Source organism: Prinia subflava, chromosome 6 (assembly GCF_021018805.1).
Source record: "Prinia subflava isolate CZ2003 ecotype Zambia chromosome 6, Cam_Psub_1.2, whole genome shotgun sequence".
In the NCBI taxonomy this organism is placed as follows: Eukaryota; Metazoa; Chordata; class Aves; order Passeriformes; family Cisticolidae; genus Prinia; species Prinia subflava.
The window spans coordinates 23,536,242-23,555,679 of NC_086252.1; the positions used below are offsets into that span (position 1 = coordinate 23,536,242).

Sequence of the window (19,438 nt, forward strand, 5' to 3'; positions counted from 1 at the left end):
GATCCAGGTCTGAAAGGTACCAGCATTAAGGTACAGGTTCCTTCACCTTGATCTCTCATCCCCCCCTCCCCCAGCTGACACACCACAGCTGACTTGCAGGTACCTTCCCCAGCCTTTGAGCACAGCAGAAAGAGGTCTGCAGTTATTCCCTTCTGCTAATGGCATGAATCACATGGAATGTTTCTTTTGTGATCCTGTTCTATGTGCTCTGTGCTCAGAGAGGACTTACTGCTCCAGCTCATGCTCTCTGCATTTAGAGCCCCCCATTCACACTCCCAAGGTCAGGGAAATTGTGCTTGCATCACCTGCCTGCTCCTTCCCAGGCACCCAAGTGGCCACTGAGTGGTTACCTCCATGTTCCTCGCCGCTAACCAGTCCTTCTCTGAGCTAGGAAGTCTGACCTGTTTCACCCAGCATCAAATATGGGTGTTTGACTATCCTATTCAGTTATTTCTGTGGGACTTTGTGGGTGGCCTTGCTCCCTTGCAGGAGTCACAAGACAGCACGGCTTTGTGGGGCAGTAACTAGAGGCCAATGTCCACTCAGGACCAGCTTATGATCAGCCATGAAATCAGGGCATGCTGCACTGCTTTTCCTTCCTCCTTTCAATGCTCTTCCCATGCAAATAGCTGGGTTGTCTCCCTGTCCTCCCATTTATAAGACCCACTGTTCTGGGCCAGAACACTGAGGACAAGGGGGCAGCAAGGTGTCCCACCATGTACCTTCAGAAACGTCCGTCAGCTGTGGGGTGGTAGCCCTTGAAACAGAAAAGCCCCCACTCTCCAGGATAGAAGCCTCTTCATCAGAGAGCTCAGAATCTGTGATTGACAGTGCCAGGGCAGTTTTCTTCACATCCACCTGCATGGGATGAAGGCAGAGAGACAAATTCCTGTGTGTCTGAGTACCCATGCTGCCTGTGGGCACCTCCAGGCCTTCCAGGCAGAAGTCCATGCTGGAGAGACAGTACGATAGCAAAGTGATCCCTGCACCGGAGGGAAGGGCAGTCTCAGCTCACTGGCTTTCCTGCAATAAATCACCACCTGAAGGTTTGCCTGCTCTCATTGAAGAACACAAAAGAGACAGCACAAGATGTGATGAGACTGTAGGAGTCTCAGAAGGCTTTGATCCTTCTTCCTCTCCTGGATCACCAAGAACACTCCTTCCCTTTTGCATTCATACACAGCGCAAGAAAGCCTTCTACAAGTAGCAGTGGTTCAAGTATCCACATTCCTTTGGAAACACGTTTCCCACCTCACAGCTCAGCTACGTGTCCAGAGCTACTGCTTGGTTTGTTTCTGCGCTGTGTATATAGAAAGGTCACACACAACCTGTCTGAAAACACAGAACTACATAAGACACACTACAGCTGCCCAACTCCCTTTTCTGGTTTTGAGGAGCCCCTGCACGTTACAGCAGGGAAGTTCATTTCTTCAGGAGACACTCACATTCCCTGAGCATGAAGCACAACCATCAAAGTAATTCTGAGGTCAGCAGGAGGCTGGGGGGTGGCTAGCCCTGCCCTGCTATGGTGTCACCAGCTCTATGGCACCGAATTCTCAATACCCAGATCAAAGACAATGGCCTTCATCAAACGCATGCCCTTCTCCCCTTAGAATTCTGCAAAGAAGTGATTTATTGCTCTGCTGTGTGTTATCATTGTTGCTGTACTCAGACCACCCCTTGGCTCTCAAGCTACTATAGACCAGAGAGGAGGGACTGGCTCCTGCTAAGCCCTTTGTGCTCTTACCACTGGGGAGAAGCCTGACAGCTCCGCTTCGCTCTCACTCTCCGTCTCTGCTGTTGGCTCATCACCTGCTGCAGGCTCGCTCTTCCCTTGTCGCTCTGTGAGAAAGAGAAGAAAGGCTTTACATGACACTGAAAGAATTTTCTGCCTTTATATACCACTTTTTCTTACTTCCCCTGTCAAAGTGCACAGGGTTCCTGGAAACAAGCATAATCTGTTGCTCCCACGTGCTGTTCTCAGGATCACCTGGGAGCACATAGTTGCTTTCCAAATAAACTTTAAGTTTCCACCTCTCTTCCCCTGCTTCTCTGCAGCCTGTCACCACACAGTGTTGGCAGACATGGTCTCCTATTGTCCTTTTGCTATGGCTCCACCCTAGGAATACAGCACCAAAAAAAGCTAGAGAAAGGGTGGTTCCTTACTCTTCTTCTCGTGTTTGTGGTGCAGTGTCTCTGCCTTCATACTGTAGTCCAGTTTCATCAGGACAGGCTCCAAACGTGTGTACATCCTCTGGATCAGCTCATGGTAGACCACCAGAGGCCAGAGCAGAATGCTGAGCACTGTGGACAGGGAACGCAGGGACCGTGAGGGACAGATCAAGCAAAACCCAACTCTTCCTGTGGTGCCACTGAGAAAGTCTTCAAGGGAAACACATTTCAGTGACATGTTCTTTCCCATTTGACTGCCTAAAAATCCTCATCCTTGGCTCTTCTTACTCATTGCAAAGCTGCTTGATTGATCAGGTTTTACTGCCAGAGCTTAAAATATAGATTTATGTTAAGATGAAGCATAAGGCCTTCTCTTCATCCACTGCACCCCAGACCCAACACTCAACAGAAGGCCTGAAATGAGCTTAAATGAGAATTAAAACTAAGTATTACCAAAACTTTTATACAGGTAGCTGCATAGAGCTCGTGTGTAGATGCACTCGCAGCAGAGCAGGAATTATTAGTTATTAGGGACTCATGATGCAGTGAAAAAGGTCTATTTACCCAACATGCAGTTTTGTTAACAACACTCTCGATATAGATTTAACAACATTAGGAACTGAGAGACTGTAACTTCCTGCTTCCCTGGAGCCTCGGCCAGCACAGCCTCAGCAGTGGGGAACAGTGGGCACCAATGTTTTAGTCACGGCTCCCTCTCCTGCCTTTGCAGTTGTACTGCATGCACCCACTTACAGAGACTTCCTGGAACACATTCCCTGTAAATTGATTCATCATCTAGCACAGATCCCGTTGAGAAAACTACAAATCTGCTTTTTCCAGCCTATCAACAGCACAGTTAGGTCATGTCTCAGCTTCAGTTAGATGAACACTGCTTATACTCACAAATGATGTAGGAGATCATTATGCCTGGAACATAGTGTCCAACTACAGCCAGAATCAGGCAGCCTGAACAGACACTCATGCAGAACTGAAGGAAGAGAGAGGAACAAACAAAAGTGACAAGAGGCAGAGATACATCTATGCAACCCATGCCAGAAACCCATTTAGTGCAACATGAGGGATGGTCCTAACCAAGTCAGTCAGCCAGCTCTGCACCAAGTACATTCAGGTACTGACAGTCACAACTCAGACAGCTCGACTGGGTTAAGCTGTAAGCATTAGAAGTTCAAGCGCAGGATGGCCAAGGTAACCCAATGGCCCAATAAAACAAATCCAAACTTTATCAGACAGTTCTTTATGAAGTAAATGACACCTCTGAGGATACGACGGGATATTGCAAATTGCCACTTGTACATTTCTCTGTAGAGCTCAGCACTTCAGGAGAGAACTGTACTGTCCTGACAGAGACAGGAAGCTGTTACAGAGTCACCAGATGCTGTGCCACTGCTGTGCCATAAACCAGCTGGCAGAAGCATTAGCAGAGCCCATGCGCCCATCAGACTAGGACCTTTCTCCTCTGGAAAAAGTGAAGTATAATGGTGCAGCCCTGATGGCTTGTCTTACATTCTCCTGGGGGCAGAGAGGGGGTGTGGAAAGTGAGAATAGACAATCTGTAAACCAGGGCATGGGTTCAGATATGGACTATATCCTGCAATTAAGATTTTAATTCATAATGGAGAGGGTCTGCAAAAGCTAAGGTTCCTCTATGGGCTTTGCTCTCAATGAATTCATTCTTTATGGGCATCTTCGACCTGGTCTTCTACTCTCTGTGGCTGGGACAGAAAAGGAGTAATAAGCAGAGTTACAAACCCATTCCTTTCAGCATACTGAATGCCAGGAAGCCTGACATAATCCTAGCAGTTGGTCTGTACTACTTTCTGTGATGCAAAGGCAGTTCCTGTCTACAAACCCTTTCCAAACAACATACATCACAGCCATTAGAACATGTTTAATGACAAGTTTCCCTGCACTCAGAAACAGTGCTGCGTTTGGACTTTGTTAACAACAATCTTGGCTAGCAAAACAGGACCAGCTTAAGAATGGAACTCATGAAAGGGCCAGAGACTCTAGGCTTCACTTTTTTTCCTCCCCAGTCCCAATCTAAGAACTTCCTCTGCACACTAAGAAATGAAATCAAGTAAAGCAAGCCATTCATAGGAGGGGTTAAGTTCAGCTCCAGTTTACAAATACTGGAAGTCAATTACTCATTATTTAAACTTCCCATGGCATAGAATCTGCAAGGAACGAACAGTAAATATTGGACAGGGATAGCAATTGTAAAAATAAGCAATTGTAAGAATATTGAATTTACATTCTTCCATCTCTTAAGGCACTAGTAATGGAAATAAAAGATAAAAGGCCCTGCACAGAAGAGTAGGTATCTCCAGCTTACCTTGGCAGGATTTTGCCTCTTGTACTGTAGCAGTTCCTGCAGGTACAGCCTGAAGGTGACCCAGCTCTCTGCCAGACAGTGGCACAGCTCAGGGACACTGAGCAGGTGAGGTTGTGCCCCTGAAGTCACCCCCTCACTAGAGACAGACAAGAGCAAGAAGACAATCTTTGAACATGGTCTGTTTTCCTGGGGGAGAGGAACAGCTGCACCAGGAAGCAGAGCTCCCTACCAAAGGCTTGACAATACTGACTGCATTTTCAGCTGAACTACAGAAGATGCTTGATTTGGAGACAGTTTTTCCTTTCAGTCAGGAAGAAAGTCAAGAGTCACCTGAGCAAAGCAGCAGCAGATACCATGCCACAGAATCCCCATGCCACAAGCCCAAGATGCAAAGCAGTTTACTCAAAGCCACACAGACAGAAGCACTGGAGGTGAAACTAGTTATGTGGCCTCCTCTGGCACCAAGTCCAAGGTAGACCATGTGGTGCTCAGACCTACAACCACGGCCAAGGATGTAAGCCACACCACTAGAGAGAGCACATTCAGCCTGTGGAAGTCAGTTTCAGTGATCTCCTTCTCTCTGGAGGACTTTTAAAATAGTTCAGGATGGATCCAGGGAAGAAACCTAGGAGCTCCTAACATCAGAAGTACTTGAGGTTTATTGCTACTGAAAGAACACGAGCTTTCCCCAGAGTCTCAAACTGTGGCTCCTGAGCTGATAAGCAGCTACCAGTGCAGAAGTAGTAGCAGTGTTTCACAGGAGCCATGCAGTTTACTGACAACAGAAAAAAAGGACAGGTGAGATCACCATACTAAATTAAGGCTTCTCCACTCTCCCCACTCCCCAAGAACACATCTGTTAGCTTACCTTTCTCCTCCTGGCTCCTCTGATGGCTGTGCTGTAGAGAGAACACAGCAGATTAGTCAGCCAAGTAAAAAATACAACCTGACATTTTTACCAGTTGAACAGAGCAGAGCTGGAGATGTATCATCCTTAGCTAGGGATGCACCCTGGGGACCTTCTTTGTGCTCTCACACAAGCAGGAATCACTGGCTTGGAGCCTGAGCTGCAAAGGCTTTAGTGAAGCATGCTGGGAGACTTGGAGCAGCAGAGCACTGGTCTCTGAGCATCCCAGCACACCTTGCAACCCAACACACGCAGCAGGGCACTCATAGCTGAGCTGTATCCTGGCGCTTACTCTCCACTCCAGGGATCACGCAGCTTTTGCTGGTGTCCCACGTGTCTGGGCACTGCCATTCCCACAGTGGGTGCCAGCATTTGTCATTCAAAGGGGGCTGCCAGCCCAGTTTTTGAGCTCAGCAAAGCTTCAGCTTCCATCTCGGAGCTAAACATGGCACCAGGAGGTCTGAGCTGCATTTCCCACCGACCAGCCTAGTCCTTGGCAGGATGTTATGTACAAATACCAGAGATGTCCCTGCTGTCTCCATCCTCTCCCATGGAACTAAGTAACAAATAGCAGTCTTGTGCATAACTTTTCTAATTTTAGGGCTCTTTTATGTCCCCTGACAGCCTTTTGTGCCAGACACAGATATAACTACACTTGTAAGGTCTATCACTCTGGATAAGGACAAGGGAAAGACTCTGACATTCTTCTCTGCACTGAGCCCAGTGAGGATCAAACAGGGACTTAGTTCATGCAGTACTGAAGAGAGGAGTGTTGTTTCAATGGCAGAGGTCATGTATGATTATGCTTTGCTTTTAGATACACTGAGAAAAAAAATTTCCAAGGCAACTGAAATTCATGAGCCTGGTTGCTCACAGATTTGGATATCCCGGCCAGCTGACTGGTGTCTCAGGACACACAGGGCTCAACCAAAGCTCTTCTGTCAACACAGTCTTTGTAAGTCTCCTGCATTTAACAATGCCCTGTTCATGCTGTGATAGCTCACTGAGGTCTACCCTCCTGTACTAGTCTGCCCACTGTCCTAGAGCAGGCAGGGACTGATGTATCTTTGATGCTGTCTGACCAGCAGCAAACTTGGTGCACGAGGTTATAACCCTAACCCTGTCGCCCACACTGCATCTCAACATGTCAACAGAACTAAAATAAGGGAGGAGAGTTTAACCTCAGAGACTAGGCTTATAAAAACGGGCTAAATAAATGTAATGTGTGCAAAAAGGGGTTTGAATACTCCCTGGAGTCACCAGCCAGGCACAAAGCCCAAGAGTGGCAGTGACTCCCTTGGGGAAATGCACCAAAGACATGAATGTGTAATCAACCAGTGAGACTTCAGACTCCACCCAGCTCAAGCCCCAGAAGAGACCAACTGCTTGTAGCAACCCTGCCACCCTTCTCCCAAGACACAGGATGTTGGGCCAAGTCTGCCAGACTCCTCCTCCCGCTGCAGGCACTGCACCAGCCAGCTCACGCAGTGGAGCAGGAGGCCAAGCACCCGGGGAGGAGGCGATTCTTTGAGAGCGTGACCCAGATTTCCAGTAATCAGGCCTGACAAGAGGAGTCAACTGCTCTCACACTGAGCTGCCCATTCGCTGCTCTGCCCACCAGCCTTTGGCAGGGCGGCTGGGGCAGCTCACACAGGGAGCCTGGGCTGCAGTGTGAATATTATGGATGCGGCTCCACCCCCACAGGGCAGCTGCGCCCCTCCTGCAAACGCCATTGCTGTGTTTTGTTATTGTGCTCAAGAATCTAAAGCTGCTTAATGGCAGCACACAGAAATCCAGCTCTATCTCTAAGCCTTATCTATTACCTGCCCTAAATCACCAAATACATTACATCTGGCACTGGCCAGTCTGTGAGGGCTGCCTACACCAGTCGCACAGTGTATCAAATGAGGAGCTGGGATGCTCGCCACCGCTGCTGGACAGATGTGCCAGCAACACAGTCAGTGGGAGGGCACAGGCACCCCACTCCTCTCCGACTGGCTGCAGTCATCCAGGCCATCCAAAATACACCAGCAGAGGGAGTGAAACAATTCTCCGCAGTTGATTCTGAAGGTTTCAGAGACACTTTGGGGACAGAACACTTCAGCAGGCTGCAGAGTCTTCATGTGATTTCAGCTATCTGGCAAAACACAAGCTGTCTTTAAGATCAACAGTATGTTGCTTCCTGTAGTAGAGCAGTCTGCCTGCTGCCCATCTCAAAGCACTGGAGTCTTAGACCAGTTGTAAGAACAGCCCAATCCCAAAAAAACCTAGAGCATTTCCAACAGGAAATGGTCCCTTAGTTAAGGTTTAACTCCAACCTGTGCTGAAATACTGTCAAGCACCAGTATAATTAAGTTGGCAAGCAGGACAACCAGAGCTGGCCTCAGATTATCAGTAACACTGCAATCTTTCTGTCAGCATTTCACACTGGACTGTGGATTAATACAAATCACTTGACATACACCAGACTCTTATGAGAGATCAGGCAGCCATGCAGGAGTTTAGGTTACACGTTGGTACTGACAAATTATTGCTGATGGATTCCTTGGCTCTTACAGGTTTTCAGCGCTTCTCCAAGAGACATTCTTCACCTGTGTGTAAACTTTAGCTAGAAAACAGGGGCCCTTTTTAAGGAGTACTAGCATTCAACTGCAACACAACTTCTCCTAGAGGTCTTCCACACTGCACTCTTCTGCACTGACCAAAACACAGCTGCCAAACAGCAATGCTACCAAAACACCCCTACTTCATACTCATTTCAGGTGAAACGGGAAATGTTTCCTAAATCCTTAAATAATATTTACATAGAACTCCATGTAGATATTGAGAAAATACCCTGCATGGGAGCTGAAAATATGCAGTCCCTTCTGAAAGGACCTAAAACAGTTCCACATCTTGATGCTGTTAGCGTGACCCTGATCACAGTGTGTAACTGCAAAATACACGCTGAGGTTTTAGCATTCCTTCAGAAGTCATCCTATAAGCAGTCATCTGAGACATACCCAGCTGTCACAAGCTGAGGTTTGTGTATGTACATGCTGACTCTTGAAGGTATGGTACTGACCCATCTCCCAGAACTCCAGAAAAGGCTAACAGGAAACATTAAGGAGCTAAGCCACAAAGGTGCAGCTCTGCTTCAGCAGGAAGTGGAAGCCAAAGAAGAACCCCTAAGTGTTCAGGAGTACCAACTCAACAGGAGGCCCCTCAGGAATGCAGAGCACCACTCCTTCCTCACGGAAGCAAAGGAAACACGGTCCAGTGGATCATGTCAAAATCACAGCTGTGACCTAAGCAGGCACACCAGAAAGATGCCCCTGTTCTCTGCAGCAGAAAAGCAGGAAGGCATGAAATATGTGAAGGACACTGAGGAGAGGTGCAGTGGGAGGTGTACCAACTTCTAGCAGAGCTGATGGCACAGGATGAGCCTAATCCCTGGTGTTGCTGTTTCGTTTGCTTTTCCTTTTTATTCTTCACGGCTCTGCTTCACATAAATTTTGAAAAATGATTTCAGTATGAATTTCCTATTTCTTCTATGACAACACAACTTTTACATGCCAAGTACTTGCTGGACTGATTCCACCCCCACCTGCCTCAATGACACCATTCTGTACTGGACACCAGGCTTTTGCATTTCTGGACACGTTTCAAGCGAGGTGGTTTGGGTTGGCTTTAAACTATTCCCTTAAAAAACCAATGTGAATAAGCAGGAAATTAAATTGGCCAGTCCAGTTTAACTGCCTGGTTACCTGAACCACACAAAGCAAACAGTTTCAAGACTACAGCTGTAACATACCTAATCTTATCAGGATTTCTGTGAAAGCACTCTTTAAGTCAGTACCCTTTTAGGTCAAATAAAGGGCACCTTACAAACACACATAGAGAGGGGCTTTCATTCAGAAACTCTCACTAGAGTAGAGAGGCAGGGATGGAGGGCTCTGAGCCGCCTTTGAACAGTAGCAGTAGATGCAGTAGGCAGGTCTGGGTTCCGTCATTTAATAAACTCCAAAGAAGGAGGCACTCAAAGCAGACAGCAGCCAATCCATGTCTATCATCTTTATGAGGCTATTCCTCTTGCTGCTTTTGTGTCTGATGTTGGCATAGACCCTTCAATAAATGGGAATGATAAGACAGGTGATCAGACTCACTGATAGCTGAAGATCAGATGCTGTTCAGTACAGGTACAATACACTAACTGTTGCTGCTATCAGACATCATCCACTCTGCTACCTGCCACAAGAAGTGGCTCTCATTTGCTCTGCTTCTTTCAGGGCATAAGCCTGATCTTAATTAATCTTAACTCAAACCAACACGCTTGCACTTCCTCCTTTCCTACCCTCAGCTCAGCTGGCCGTAAGTGCTCAGATTTGAAACAATCTTTTTGCCACATTTTCAGGAGAGAAAGGCACAGCAGAAACACATCATCCCTGTCCCTGGCTTCCCTGGCAAGCTAGCTAGGCCCCTTAGCCGCTCTTAAAATTAGCCACTCCCAGAATATCTCAGTACTGGGAGCAATGCTCGCCCATGCCTAGAGTACTAGGATGTATCCTAATCCTCTGACACAAACAGATAAGAGGCAGCACCAGTATCTGGGCCTGCAGTTAAAGTAGGAATGGGGCTTACATGACTGCTGAGAGAGCCCAGGAAGGGTCACAGCCACAGCCCAGCAGCTGGTAACACTAGAACCATGTCACTGTCTACAGTACTAATCATCACATACCTGAGAAATCAAACAGGAACCTGGGTTTCCACTTCTCCAACAAGAGGATGCCAAGAAGGGACATGCTGAGGAGAAAGAGGGGTCTCAGGGAGGTGGAGGAAAACAACCTAGAAATGAAATAAAAATCGTTAGGCAGGCAAAAGGCTGCAAGTTACTGCTCTTGATGAGCAGATATAGCTCAAAGCAGAAATACCCAACTGCTATGGGCCACTGTAGCAAGCATTGTACTCTGCAGACACCCACCCACACCACAGTACGTTCTCAAATGGTGCCTTTGCCCACCACCAGACAGCTGACTCCCAGCCATCCTCCAGTGCTCTCCTCCCCAGGCTGCAAAACAAAGCTAATGCTCACTTGTACAAGCCCCTCCAAAGCCTCAGGGTGGAGGCTCTAGATAACAGAAAGACAAACTGCTGTAGCAGAAAACTGGTTGCGACTCAGCCTGTTTGCTGAAAACCTGCATCCTATTTGCATGGCAAGGTCCAGCATTACATGCAGGTAATGCATCTTACCATTCTAGATGCCCATTCTCAACACAAACCTCTCCCTGTTTCACCAGAGCCCAGCTAGCACTTAAAACGGTTTAGTTGCTCACTTGACTTTATCATAAAGCCTTTCATGTCCCACATCCACACATTGGCTCAAGCCACTTGCCAGCTCACACAATACTACTCATACACAGCTGTGCAACGCCACTCAAAGAGTTTATCTCCCCACTCCACAGAGACACAACAGCAAAGGTGCCAGGGTGCCACCTGTGCCAGCAGTGCCTGTCTGCATTCATCCTTTTCTCTAGTTCAGAGGAGCTGCTGTTAGGTGACTCCAGAAAGAAATACCAGGGAAATGCATTCACCCTCACCTCTTCAATGAACAGAAAGGAGTGGTTTTGCTTTTTTTACCCTGCTTCTCTTCAGTGAGTGTTTGCCAGTAACTAATGACAAATACACTGAACAATGACTGGAGTCAGGGAGAATCTCACAGTGCAAAGCAGGCAGGGGTTCCACCAAGTCACAAGTGGAGAACTGGAAGTGAAATGTGCCTCACTGGGCAGCACAGAACAAAAGCTGCACTTTCCATGGGCTTATAGGACCTTTAACAACCTAAACAACAGCGTTTGTACTCCTTCTCATTGAACAGCAATTCCATAGCTTAACACATCGTCTCTGGAACAATCTCCTATTCCATCTCATTTATGTATTCTAGTTAAAAGATGCTGGCTGAATCCTCCATGGGACTCTAAATGATTTTTCCTCCTCTGCAGTACTTAAATCTCTCTCTGCTGTCCCACATTCTGGGCACTCTTTGTTCTTCTCGACCTTTTCACGCACAGTCCCTGGGCTGTCATTGTCTACCACCCCAGCCATCTCCCCTACCACCTGCACCTCTCCCCCTACTTCTCACTCCACAGCTCTCTCTGAGACTTTTCAGCTGGTAGAGTAGCCCAAAACTTAATGTATCTGGCTACCACGTCCACTTCTGATAATTGTACGGATGAGGAAACAATGTAAGCTGCCTCATCAGAGAGACTTCAAAGGCTGCTTGGTCACTTACTTTTCCCTCCTCTAACTCTAGAATCTGCCCCTTCCTATTTCATCTGCATCTAACATTTAACTCTTTCTCTGGCCACTTTCTGACCTTTTCTGCTGGGAAGGCCACTGGCTGAGGGCATTTTCATCAGTAAAACTGACTCACTGTTTATATAAACAAACAGGATGTTTTTCATTCCCATCCACAGCTGGGCTCTGCCACTCACACTCCCATCTCCTCATGCTGCTGCCCCGCCGGAGAGGCAGAAAAGGGAAAATAGGAAAGGGGGAATGCTCTCGCGGCAAAATCGAGTGAAAAATCAGCACCTCCCGGGAAAGACTGCCGAGCAGAAGGGTTTAAATAAAACGCCCCAGGGCTGCTGCCAATGCAGGAGGCCGTGGAGCACTCTGACCGCAGTCAGCGAGTGAAACGAACTGACAAAAACACGGATGAAAAAATTAACCAGAAACGTGCCTGGGCGAGGCTCCAGTTGGGCCCATCTGCCTTTTATTATCGCGGGACAAGGCAAATCCTCCTGGCACTTTCTCCCCTCAGGGAGGGGCCTGTTTTGCCTGTCAGAGGAAAACAGCGCGGCTACTCCCGGCTGTGCATATCCCACGGCGGCGCGGGCTGCGGGAACACGCAGCGCCGGACCCCAGGCACATCGCCGCGGGCCCCAAAGCCGTCGCACGCTGCGGGCACGGGCCGGACGGGCGGCACCGACGGCCCCCGCTCCCCTTCCCGCCCCAGCTCACCAGAGGGCCCCTCCGAGCGCGGCCGCGGTGACCAGGCTGTGCAGCGGCCTCTCCCACACCAGCAGCCGCTGCGCCGTCGCCAGCGCCGCCTCCCAGCCCCGCAGCCGCTGCCGCAGCGCCGCCGCCAGACGCGCCGCTGCCGCCGCCGCCGCCTCCTCCTCTTCCTCCTCGGCCGCCGCCGCCGCCGCCTCCTCGGCGCGGCCGCTCGCCATGGCTGCGGGGGGGGGAGAGGGCGGAGGTGCCGCTGTCACCGGCCCGGGCGGGCGGCACCGCCTGAGGGACCGGCGGCCGCTGCCGCCGCGCGCGTGCGCCCGGGGACGGGGACGGGGGGGGAACCGGGTGACACCGGCCGCGCGTGCGCCCGGCGGCGGCAGGGGCGGGGAGCGGCCGCGCCCCCGCGCCGGAACAGGAAGGGCGGAAGGGCGGGCGGTGGCGGTCAGGCTGGCAGCGGCTGGCAGGGCTGCGCTCCCGACGCTGCGCCGGGCCTCGGCCTCGGAGCGGACCGGCACCGCGCCCTCAGAGCCGGCCCCGTATCGCCGAAGGGGATCTGTCAGTCCCCGCCCTGCGAGCGGGCAGGATGGAGCTGGACGAGCTGCTGCTGGACGAGGAGGGCGCCTTCTCCCTCAGTGGGTTCCAGGAGTTCACGGTGAGAATCCGCGGCCCAGCCTGCTCTTAGCAGGCCCTCGGCGTGATCCCCCCGTCCCTCACTCCCGCAGAGCCCCATGTGGCCGCACGCCCCGGCCCGGCATAGCCCTGAGCTGGGTTGGGATGGAAAGCACGGTATGAGGAGTGCTCTGGGCCTTCCTCACGTTCCTCTGTCTGCCTTCAGTTCCTGCCCAGGCACCAGCAGCTGAGCGAGAGAGTTCGGAAGCGACTCTATTATGGCTGGGACAAAGACTGCAGCCTGGATAATCTCTCCAGCCCCGTGGCAGGTAGGTTGCCGATTGTCCCTAGATGGGAACGCTGAGTCAAGGGGGTTGGAAGTAGCCCAAGGGGCCGAGACCAATAGGTCACCTGCTTCCTCCCCAGCGCCAAATCCCACCCCTACCCAGCCTTTCCCACTCAGTGCAACACAGCAGGGCAGCATGCCAGAGCCTCATGGTTTCTGTTCTCTGTTATGTTTCCCCGTCTGGGGCGTTGCTGCATTTTTGATGTCTCAGTGGTATACAAAGCCTTTTAGATTGCTTGTGAATTCTTTGGCAGAGCTGGTTGCGAACTTATTCTCGATGAGAGCTGTCATATTTAATTGCTTGTCTCTGCAAAACATTCAAGGCTTTGTTCAAGTTGTGAGCACCAAGGTGACAAGTTCTTGCTGTATTTGTCTGGGTTGCATTTCTTTTTCCTGTCGATTCAGCAGAAGGACATGGCTGAGTTAAGGTTGAGGAGCTGGTTCAGATGATGGTGGAGAGGAGTGGAAAAGGGCAAGGAGTAGTTTGCTTGAGGGCTTTCACTATATGGTTGTCTCAGCATTTCCATTAGCTGCTTGCTAGGGAAACAGACAGGAGTTGCCAGGAGGCTGTGCTTGATGTGCCTTGTGAGGAGGAGGATGCTGAGCGTGTGGTGCCAGGGCAGACCCAGGCTGCATCAGAGACCCAGAGCAGCCAGCTGCCTGGGCACTGCTGGGAGTCACGAGTTCCAACACCAGCGGTACGAGGGAGGCTCAAGGCTGACATTACACTGGGACTGTTCCATGGATGAAGGTTCAAAGGGTACAGTCACACAGGAAAACTGTTGGGGGCTATTAACACTAAGGATTGCCTTGCACTCAGGAAATGCCATGGCTTCAGCAGCTGGGAGCAAGAGTGGCACATGGAGAATGTGTCCATGGGCTGATCTGCTTTTACAGCCTTTCTTCACCAGCTACTTTCAAAAAATGGGGCCCAGGACTATGAAATCTGTCTTGGTGCAGCTGGCAAGTTTATAGCAGTGTTCTGAAACAAGATAGAGGCTTGTTGGGAGAGTGGAATGGCAGGAAAAGGTCTTTGCTATTGGGGGTTGGTTGCAGAAGGCAGTATGGGGCTGCCTGAGGAGAGAAGTTGAAATGTGAATTTGTTCCTTTGGAAACAGAAGAACAGTAACCACACTCAGTGTGCTGTGAGATGGGGAAACTGATCAGCTGCTCTCCATTCCCTCTAGGGCAGGACACTGTTGTGGGCTGAAGAATTTGTGGGCTGAAGAATTTGGTTTCATATCAGGACAGTGCCTGTGGAGATCACTTGGGATGTTGGTACTGCCTCTGTGGTGGCACAGTGGTGGCCAGGAAGGGCAGAGAGAGCAGCAGCAGTGGGAGAGGCTGGGAGCAGCCAATGGGTGGCTGGAGATGTGTCTGCCTGGCTGTACATCATAGTAGTGCTGTGGTGCCTTAATGGTGTAGGGGATTTCCTCAGAGCAGTGTTTTCTGAGAGCAGCAAATCACTCGTGTCAGTGTAGCAGTTCTCTTAGTTGCTGGAGAGATGTAGAAAGGAGGGGTTTTCCCTAGTAGCTGGAAATGCACGGCTGCTGGGATGAACTCTGCTCTCAACTATGTCAGCAAGGGTTCAGAAACAAAATGGAGTTGAAGTTTCTTGTCTAAAGCACTTCTTGCCTAGCATCAGATTGTAGGGCTGCTTGGGATGCTCCCAGCTAGTCCTGTTGTGTAGAGAAGTAGGATAAGAGCTGCTGGAGCCATCTGCCAGTGTATGTCAGTGTCTGGCCTTTTCAGTGCTTGAGTGCTGAGGCACCTCCTTGAGTGCGAGGACAGCAGGCTGAGCTGCAGTTGCACTGTATCACTGCTTTGATACCTGTTACTGCCTTGGGGCTCACATGGGTACCTTGTACTTCATCTCAGGAATGCTGGGGCTGTGGTGTAGGGGTAGCTGCAGCTGTGCTGATGAGATCTGGAGGGGGAAGATGCTGCTGGTTGGAGGGGAGCAAAGGACCATGAAAATATGGTGTGACATCAGGTCCAAGAAGCAAGAAGGCCTCCAGAAGGGCTCTCTGAGGTCCTGCAGGGTGAGGGCAGGGTTTCTCTGCAGCTGGCTGCTGGTGGTTCCCCGTGACACAGACCTGCTGATCTGGCACTGCCGCAGGGCCTTGGTCACTCACATCCTCTTCCTGCTGTGATCTGCCTGCCCTGCATGTTTGTTTGTTTGTTCCTCACTTGTCCTTGACCTCTGATAAGGCCTCATAGTTTAAATTAAACTTGAAGGGCTAAGCAAACACCAAGACCAGATGGGCTTGTAGGGAGAAGGGGAAGGGTGGGCATGGACTGGGCCACTTGGGACTAACTCTTTTGGTGCTTTTCTGTCCTAGATATTGCTGTGGAATTGCTGCAGAAAGTGGCTCCCAGTCCTATCCGCAGACTCCAGAAGAAATATGTGTCTCACGTGTCTCGGTAAGAAGCAAAACCTGTCCCTTCGTGTCCTGTGTCAGAACTTGGAGCTCTGGTCTTACCTGTGACTCACTTCTGTCCCCTGGGCCAGCCACTGGCTTTGTGCCTAGGCCTGAGTAGTGTGAAGGAGAAGCTGGAGGCATGGACAGCAGGCACAGGGACTTCCTGACGTAGCCAGCTTTAAGTTTATCCTGCTCTCTCGGGTGCATACGTGTTCTTGTTACTGGGAGTCTGTACAGGCTGGATCTGCAGCTACCTGGGTAACCAGGTTAGAATCTGGAGTCTCCTCTTGGCAACTGAACCCTGGCGGCATGCCTTGCTGCAGGCAGGGTTGCTCAGTTTGGAGCTGACTGTGCCTGGGAACAGAAACCAGGAGTTTCTGCTCTCCACCCTGCACTTTCTGTTGCTGCAGCTCATGACAGCTGGCACAGAGCTGGCAAGGCTGTGACCTATCTAGTGATTTGCTAAACCTTCCTACTGTCTGTATGGGGGGGGAGCAGCCAAGTTGTGGCCTGGGGCGTTTGTAGCATTGGTTCTTGTCCTGTCCTACAGGGAAGCTTGCATCTCACCCTGCTCCATGATGTTGGCACTGGTTTACATTGAGAGACTCCGGCACAGGAACCCTGAATACCTCCAGCAGATCTCATCTTCAGACCTCTTCCTGATCTCCATGGTGAGTGGTGGGCAGAGGGGTAACTGGGCTGGAGGAGGCTTCAGCAGTGCAGTGGAAGCTGAGAATCCTGTCCTTTGTGTTACTTTTAGATGGTTGCAAGTAAGTACCTGTATGATGAGGGTGAGGAGGAGGAGGTGTTCAACGATGAGTGGGGAGCAGCAGGGAAGGTGGATGTCCAGACCATGAACACACTGGAGATGAACTTCCTGAGTGCCATTGTAAGTGGAACTGTCACTGCTGCCCACTGTTTCACAGAGCAGGGGAAAAGAGACATTGAGGGGAGTCTGGACTTCCGTTTTTCCCTTCATGCTCCCATGAAGGGATAAAGATGTGTCTGTGTGCTGGGTGACCTGTCCTGACTGCATTGACCTTTAACTGCTGTCCCGGCAGGACTGGAGTCTCTACACAGATCCTCGGGAGCTGTTTGAAGTGCTGAGCTGGCTGGAAGGACGGTAGGTGTCTAGGCTGGGGGTGATCCCTTTATCTGTGTTGCAGCTTGGCTGTGCTTCTGCTTGGAGATAGCCCTGCTGCCGTGAAATAAGAGGTTGGGACACCTGTGAGCTTTACCTAGTCTCTGCAGCTCCCTCCTGCAGAGCTTAAGCAGGGTCTTCTCCAAGCCTGCCTGGGCTGAAGCTGCTTTGATGGGGAAGGTCCATATCATGTCCACCATTCCCTTTTTTTTCTTGCAGTGTGGCTGAAAAACAGGGCATGTGGCGTGGCTGGTTCACCTACACAGATCTGTGTGTCCTCATGGAGCAGTCCATGTGGCAGCATGTGCTGGGCCAGTTCTACCAGCAGGTGGTGAAGGTAAGGGCATAGGAGAGCAGTTAATTGCAAGAATGTGAGACCCAGCAGGCCGTGGATTTGGAGCAGGACCCTCTTTTCCACTGTGAGCAGCACTTTGGTTTATTCCCTCTTGAAAAGGGAAGCTGTCAGAAGGTGCTGATTTGCAGCTGCACTGCCTGAGGCACTGCAGCCTGGTGCTGGGTAGTGTGCCCTGTGCTGGACTGCAGCCCCACAAGTCGTGGTGTAATGGCATGGTGGTGGCATAGCAGCAACTGGGTTTTGGACAGGAACTGTTGACTTTTAGCTGGGGCATTTTGGTTTGTGATATTTAGGCCCAGCTTTGGGCCGGCTGTGTGCTGCCCACTGTTAGCAGTGTGGCTCCTGCTCTCGGCTTGCAGCCCTGGAGCCCGTGATGCTTTTTCCTATCACAGCTGCTGAGTTGATCGTGGCCATGCTGCATCATGGCTGGCAGGGGGTGCTGCTGCTGGGGGTGTCTGGGCTAACATTTGTCTTCTCCTTAGCTGGCCTGCCTCCTGGGCGTGGTGTACCTGACGGGCTTCGCAGCCCTCTTCGCCTCCATCACTGTAGTGCAGCGCTCTGTGTGCGCGAGGAGCGTCAGCGCTGCGGCCCCCCGGCCTGCGCTCTTCCCCGAAGAGGGGAGGTGCCAGCTGGATGTGCAGCCAGCCCCAGCCCCTGGCCAACCCCAGCCCGAGCTGCCCAGTGTGTCCTCAGCCAGTTGTACCTGTTGCCTGAAGGAGAATGAGACGACCAAGGAGCCACGTCGTGGAGGTGTCACAGCGACTGCACTCTACCTGTGGGGCACTGTGATGACAGCTCTGTCCTACCCAAAGGCACCTGATCTAGCCCAGCACAGGAGCCTCCCACAAGGTCCTTTCCGGAAAGTGCCCACTGCCTGCGAGAGATCCAACCATACCGCCCCCACTGCAGCCCCCAGCCAGCCTGGCCCCTTCGGACTCGCCGTGCTCCCGGCTCCTCCGGTGCTCCACTGCCGTGCTTGCTCAGTCTCCGCGGGCCCCACATGGGATGCAGCCCCCAACCGTGAGGACTGGCTGGACCCCCTGGGGTTGAAGCAGTGCTTCTTGCATACTGCTATGGATCTCAGTAGAATCAAGAGCTTCATTTTTCCCAGCTAGGAGTATAGGACAGTAGCCCCTTTCCCCTTCCCTTCTAGTGTGTCACAACTCACTTCCTTGCACTTCTGGGACCCCTGATCCCTGGAACTGTATGGGGCTGATGGCCCCTGCGTTACTTTCAAACCAGCACTTGTGTCCCCCCACCTAGGGCAGGGATGTTCTTCACTTAGGGGCTGTTGGGACAGGTTGGGATAGAGCTGGCTTACTGGGGTGGGAACTTAATACCTGGAGGGTAAATATGGGTTGCCTTTGGGCTAGGGTGCTTGTGCAAAGGGGGTGTTGTACCTCTTCCTGTAGTGAGTGGTGTTGGACAGAGGTGGCATATGGGATGTTGGAGGCTGGGACCGTGTGTGAAGGGTGGAGGGGCTAAGGCAATGACCCCAGTGAGAAGGTGGGGTGCCCGGGGTAGGGGAGGAGGTTGAAGGAGGTGGGAATGAGCTAGCTGGTCATAGCAGTACTTATATTTGAGGGCTGTTGGGACACTTTTGGAACTTGCAAGAGTGACACCAAGCAGGTACCCTGATGTGGCTGTGCCCCGCTGAGCTTGGTGGAGACGAGGTGTGGTTAGGGCTGAACTTCCTTATCCTGCCTGTTTTGGGTTTTTTGAATCTGGGGTGCTCTGTGACCCCATCCCAAACCCCAGCTGTCTGTGTCTGTGAGAAAACAGTGCCTGACTGCTCCTCAGAGTGGGAAGAAGGCACCTTGTCTTGCTGACCAGGCCAGCTCATCATGTCCCTTCTTTTTACTGTGGATTTTACACGTGTTTTTCACTCTTTTGTAGATGCAAATCTCTTCCAATAAAAGTAGTTCTTGCTGTGTGCCTGCCTTGTCCTGCTGAGCTGCTCCATACTGGCAGCATGCCTGCCCCAGAGCAGAGCCACATCCATGCAGCTGCACCTGCTCCTGGAGCTGCTGTGCAAGACAGATCCTAGGTGCTGCCAGTGAGCCCCGGAGACCTGCAAGGCCTGTCCTGCAGTCTCTCTTATGACAAGAGGGACATCAGGTCTGGTGCAGGCAGGAACAA

General features: G+C 51.1%; 1 protein-coding gene across 1 annotated transcript; it reads left to right on the plus strand.

Annotated features, from left to right (window-relative positions):
- Window positions 1-12,863: 12,863 nt before the first annotated feature.
- Window positions 12,864-19,234, plus strand: CNPPD1 (cyclin Pas1/PHO80 domain containing 1). The gene is made up of 8 exons (XM_063400712.1): window positions 12,864-13,077; window positions 13,261-13,363; window positions 15,723-15,804; window positions 16,354-16,474; window positions 16,564-16,692; window positions 16,865-16,926; window positions 17,164-17,281; window positions 17,782-19,234. The coding sequence occupies exons 1-8, from the start codon at window positions 13,009-13,011 to the stop codon at window positions 18,412-18,414; spliced, it is 1,317 nt and encodes a 438-aa protein (XP_063256782.1). The 5' UTR covers window positions 12,864-13,008; the 3' UTR covers window positions 18,415-19,234.
- The last annotated feature ends 204 nt before the right edge of the window (window positions 19,235-19,438 follow it).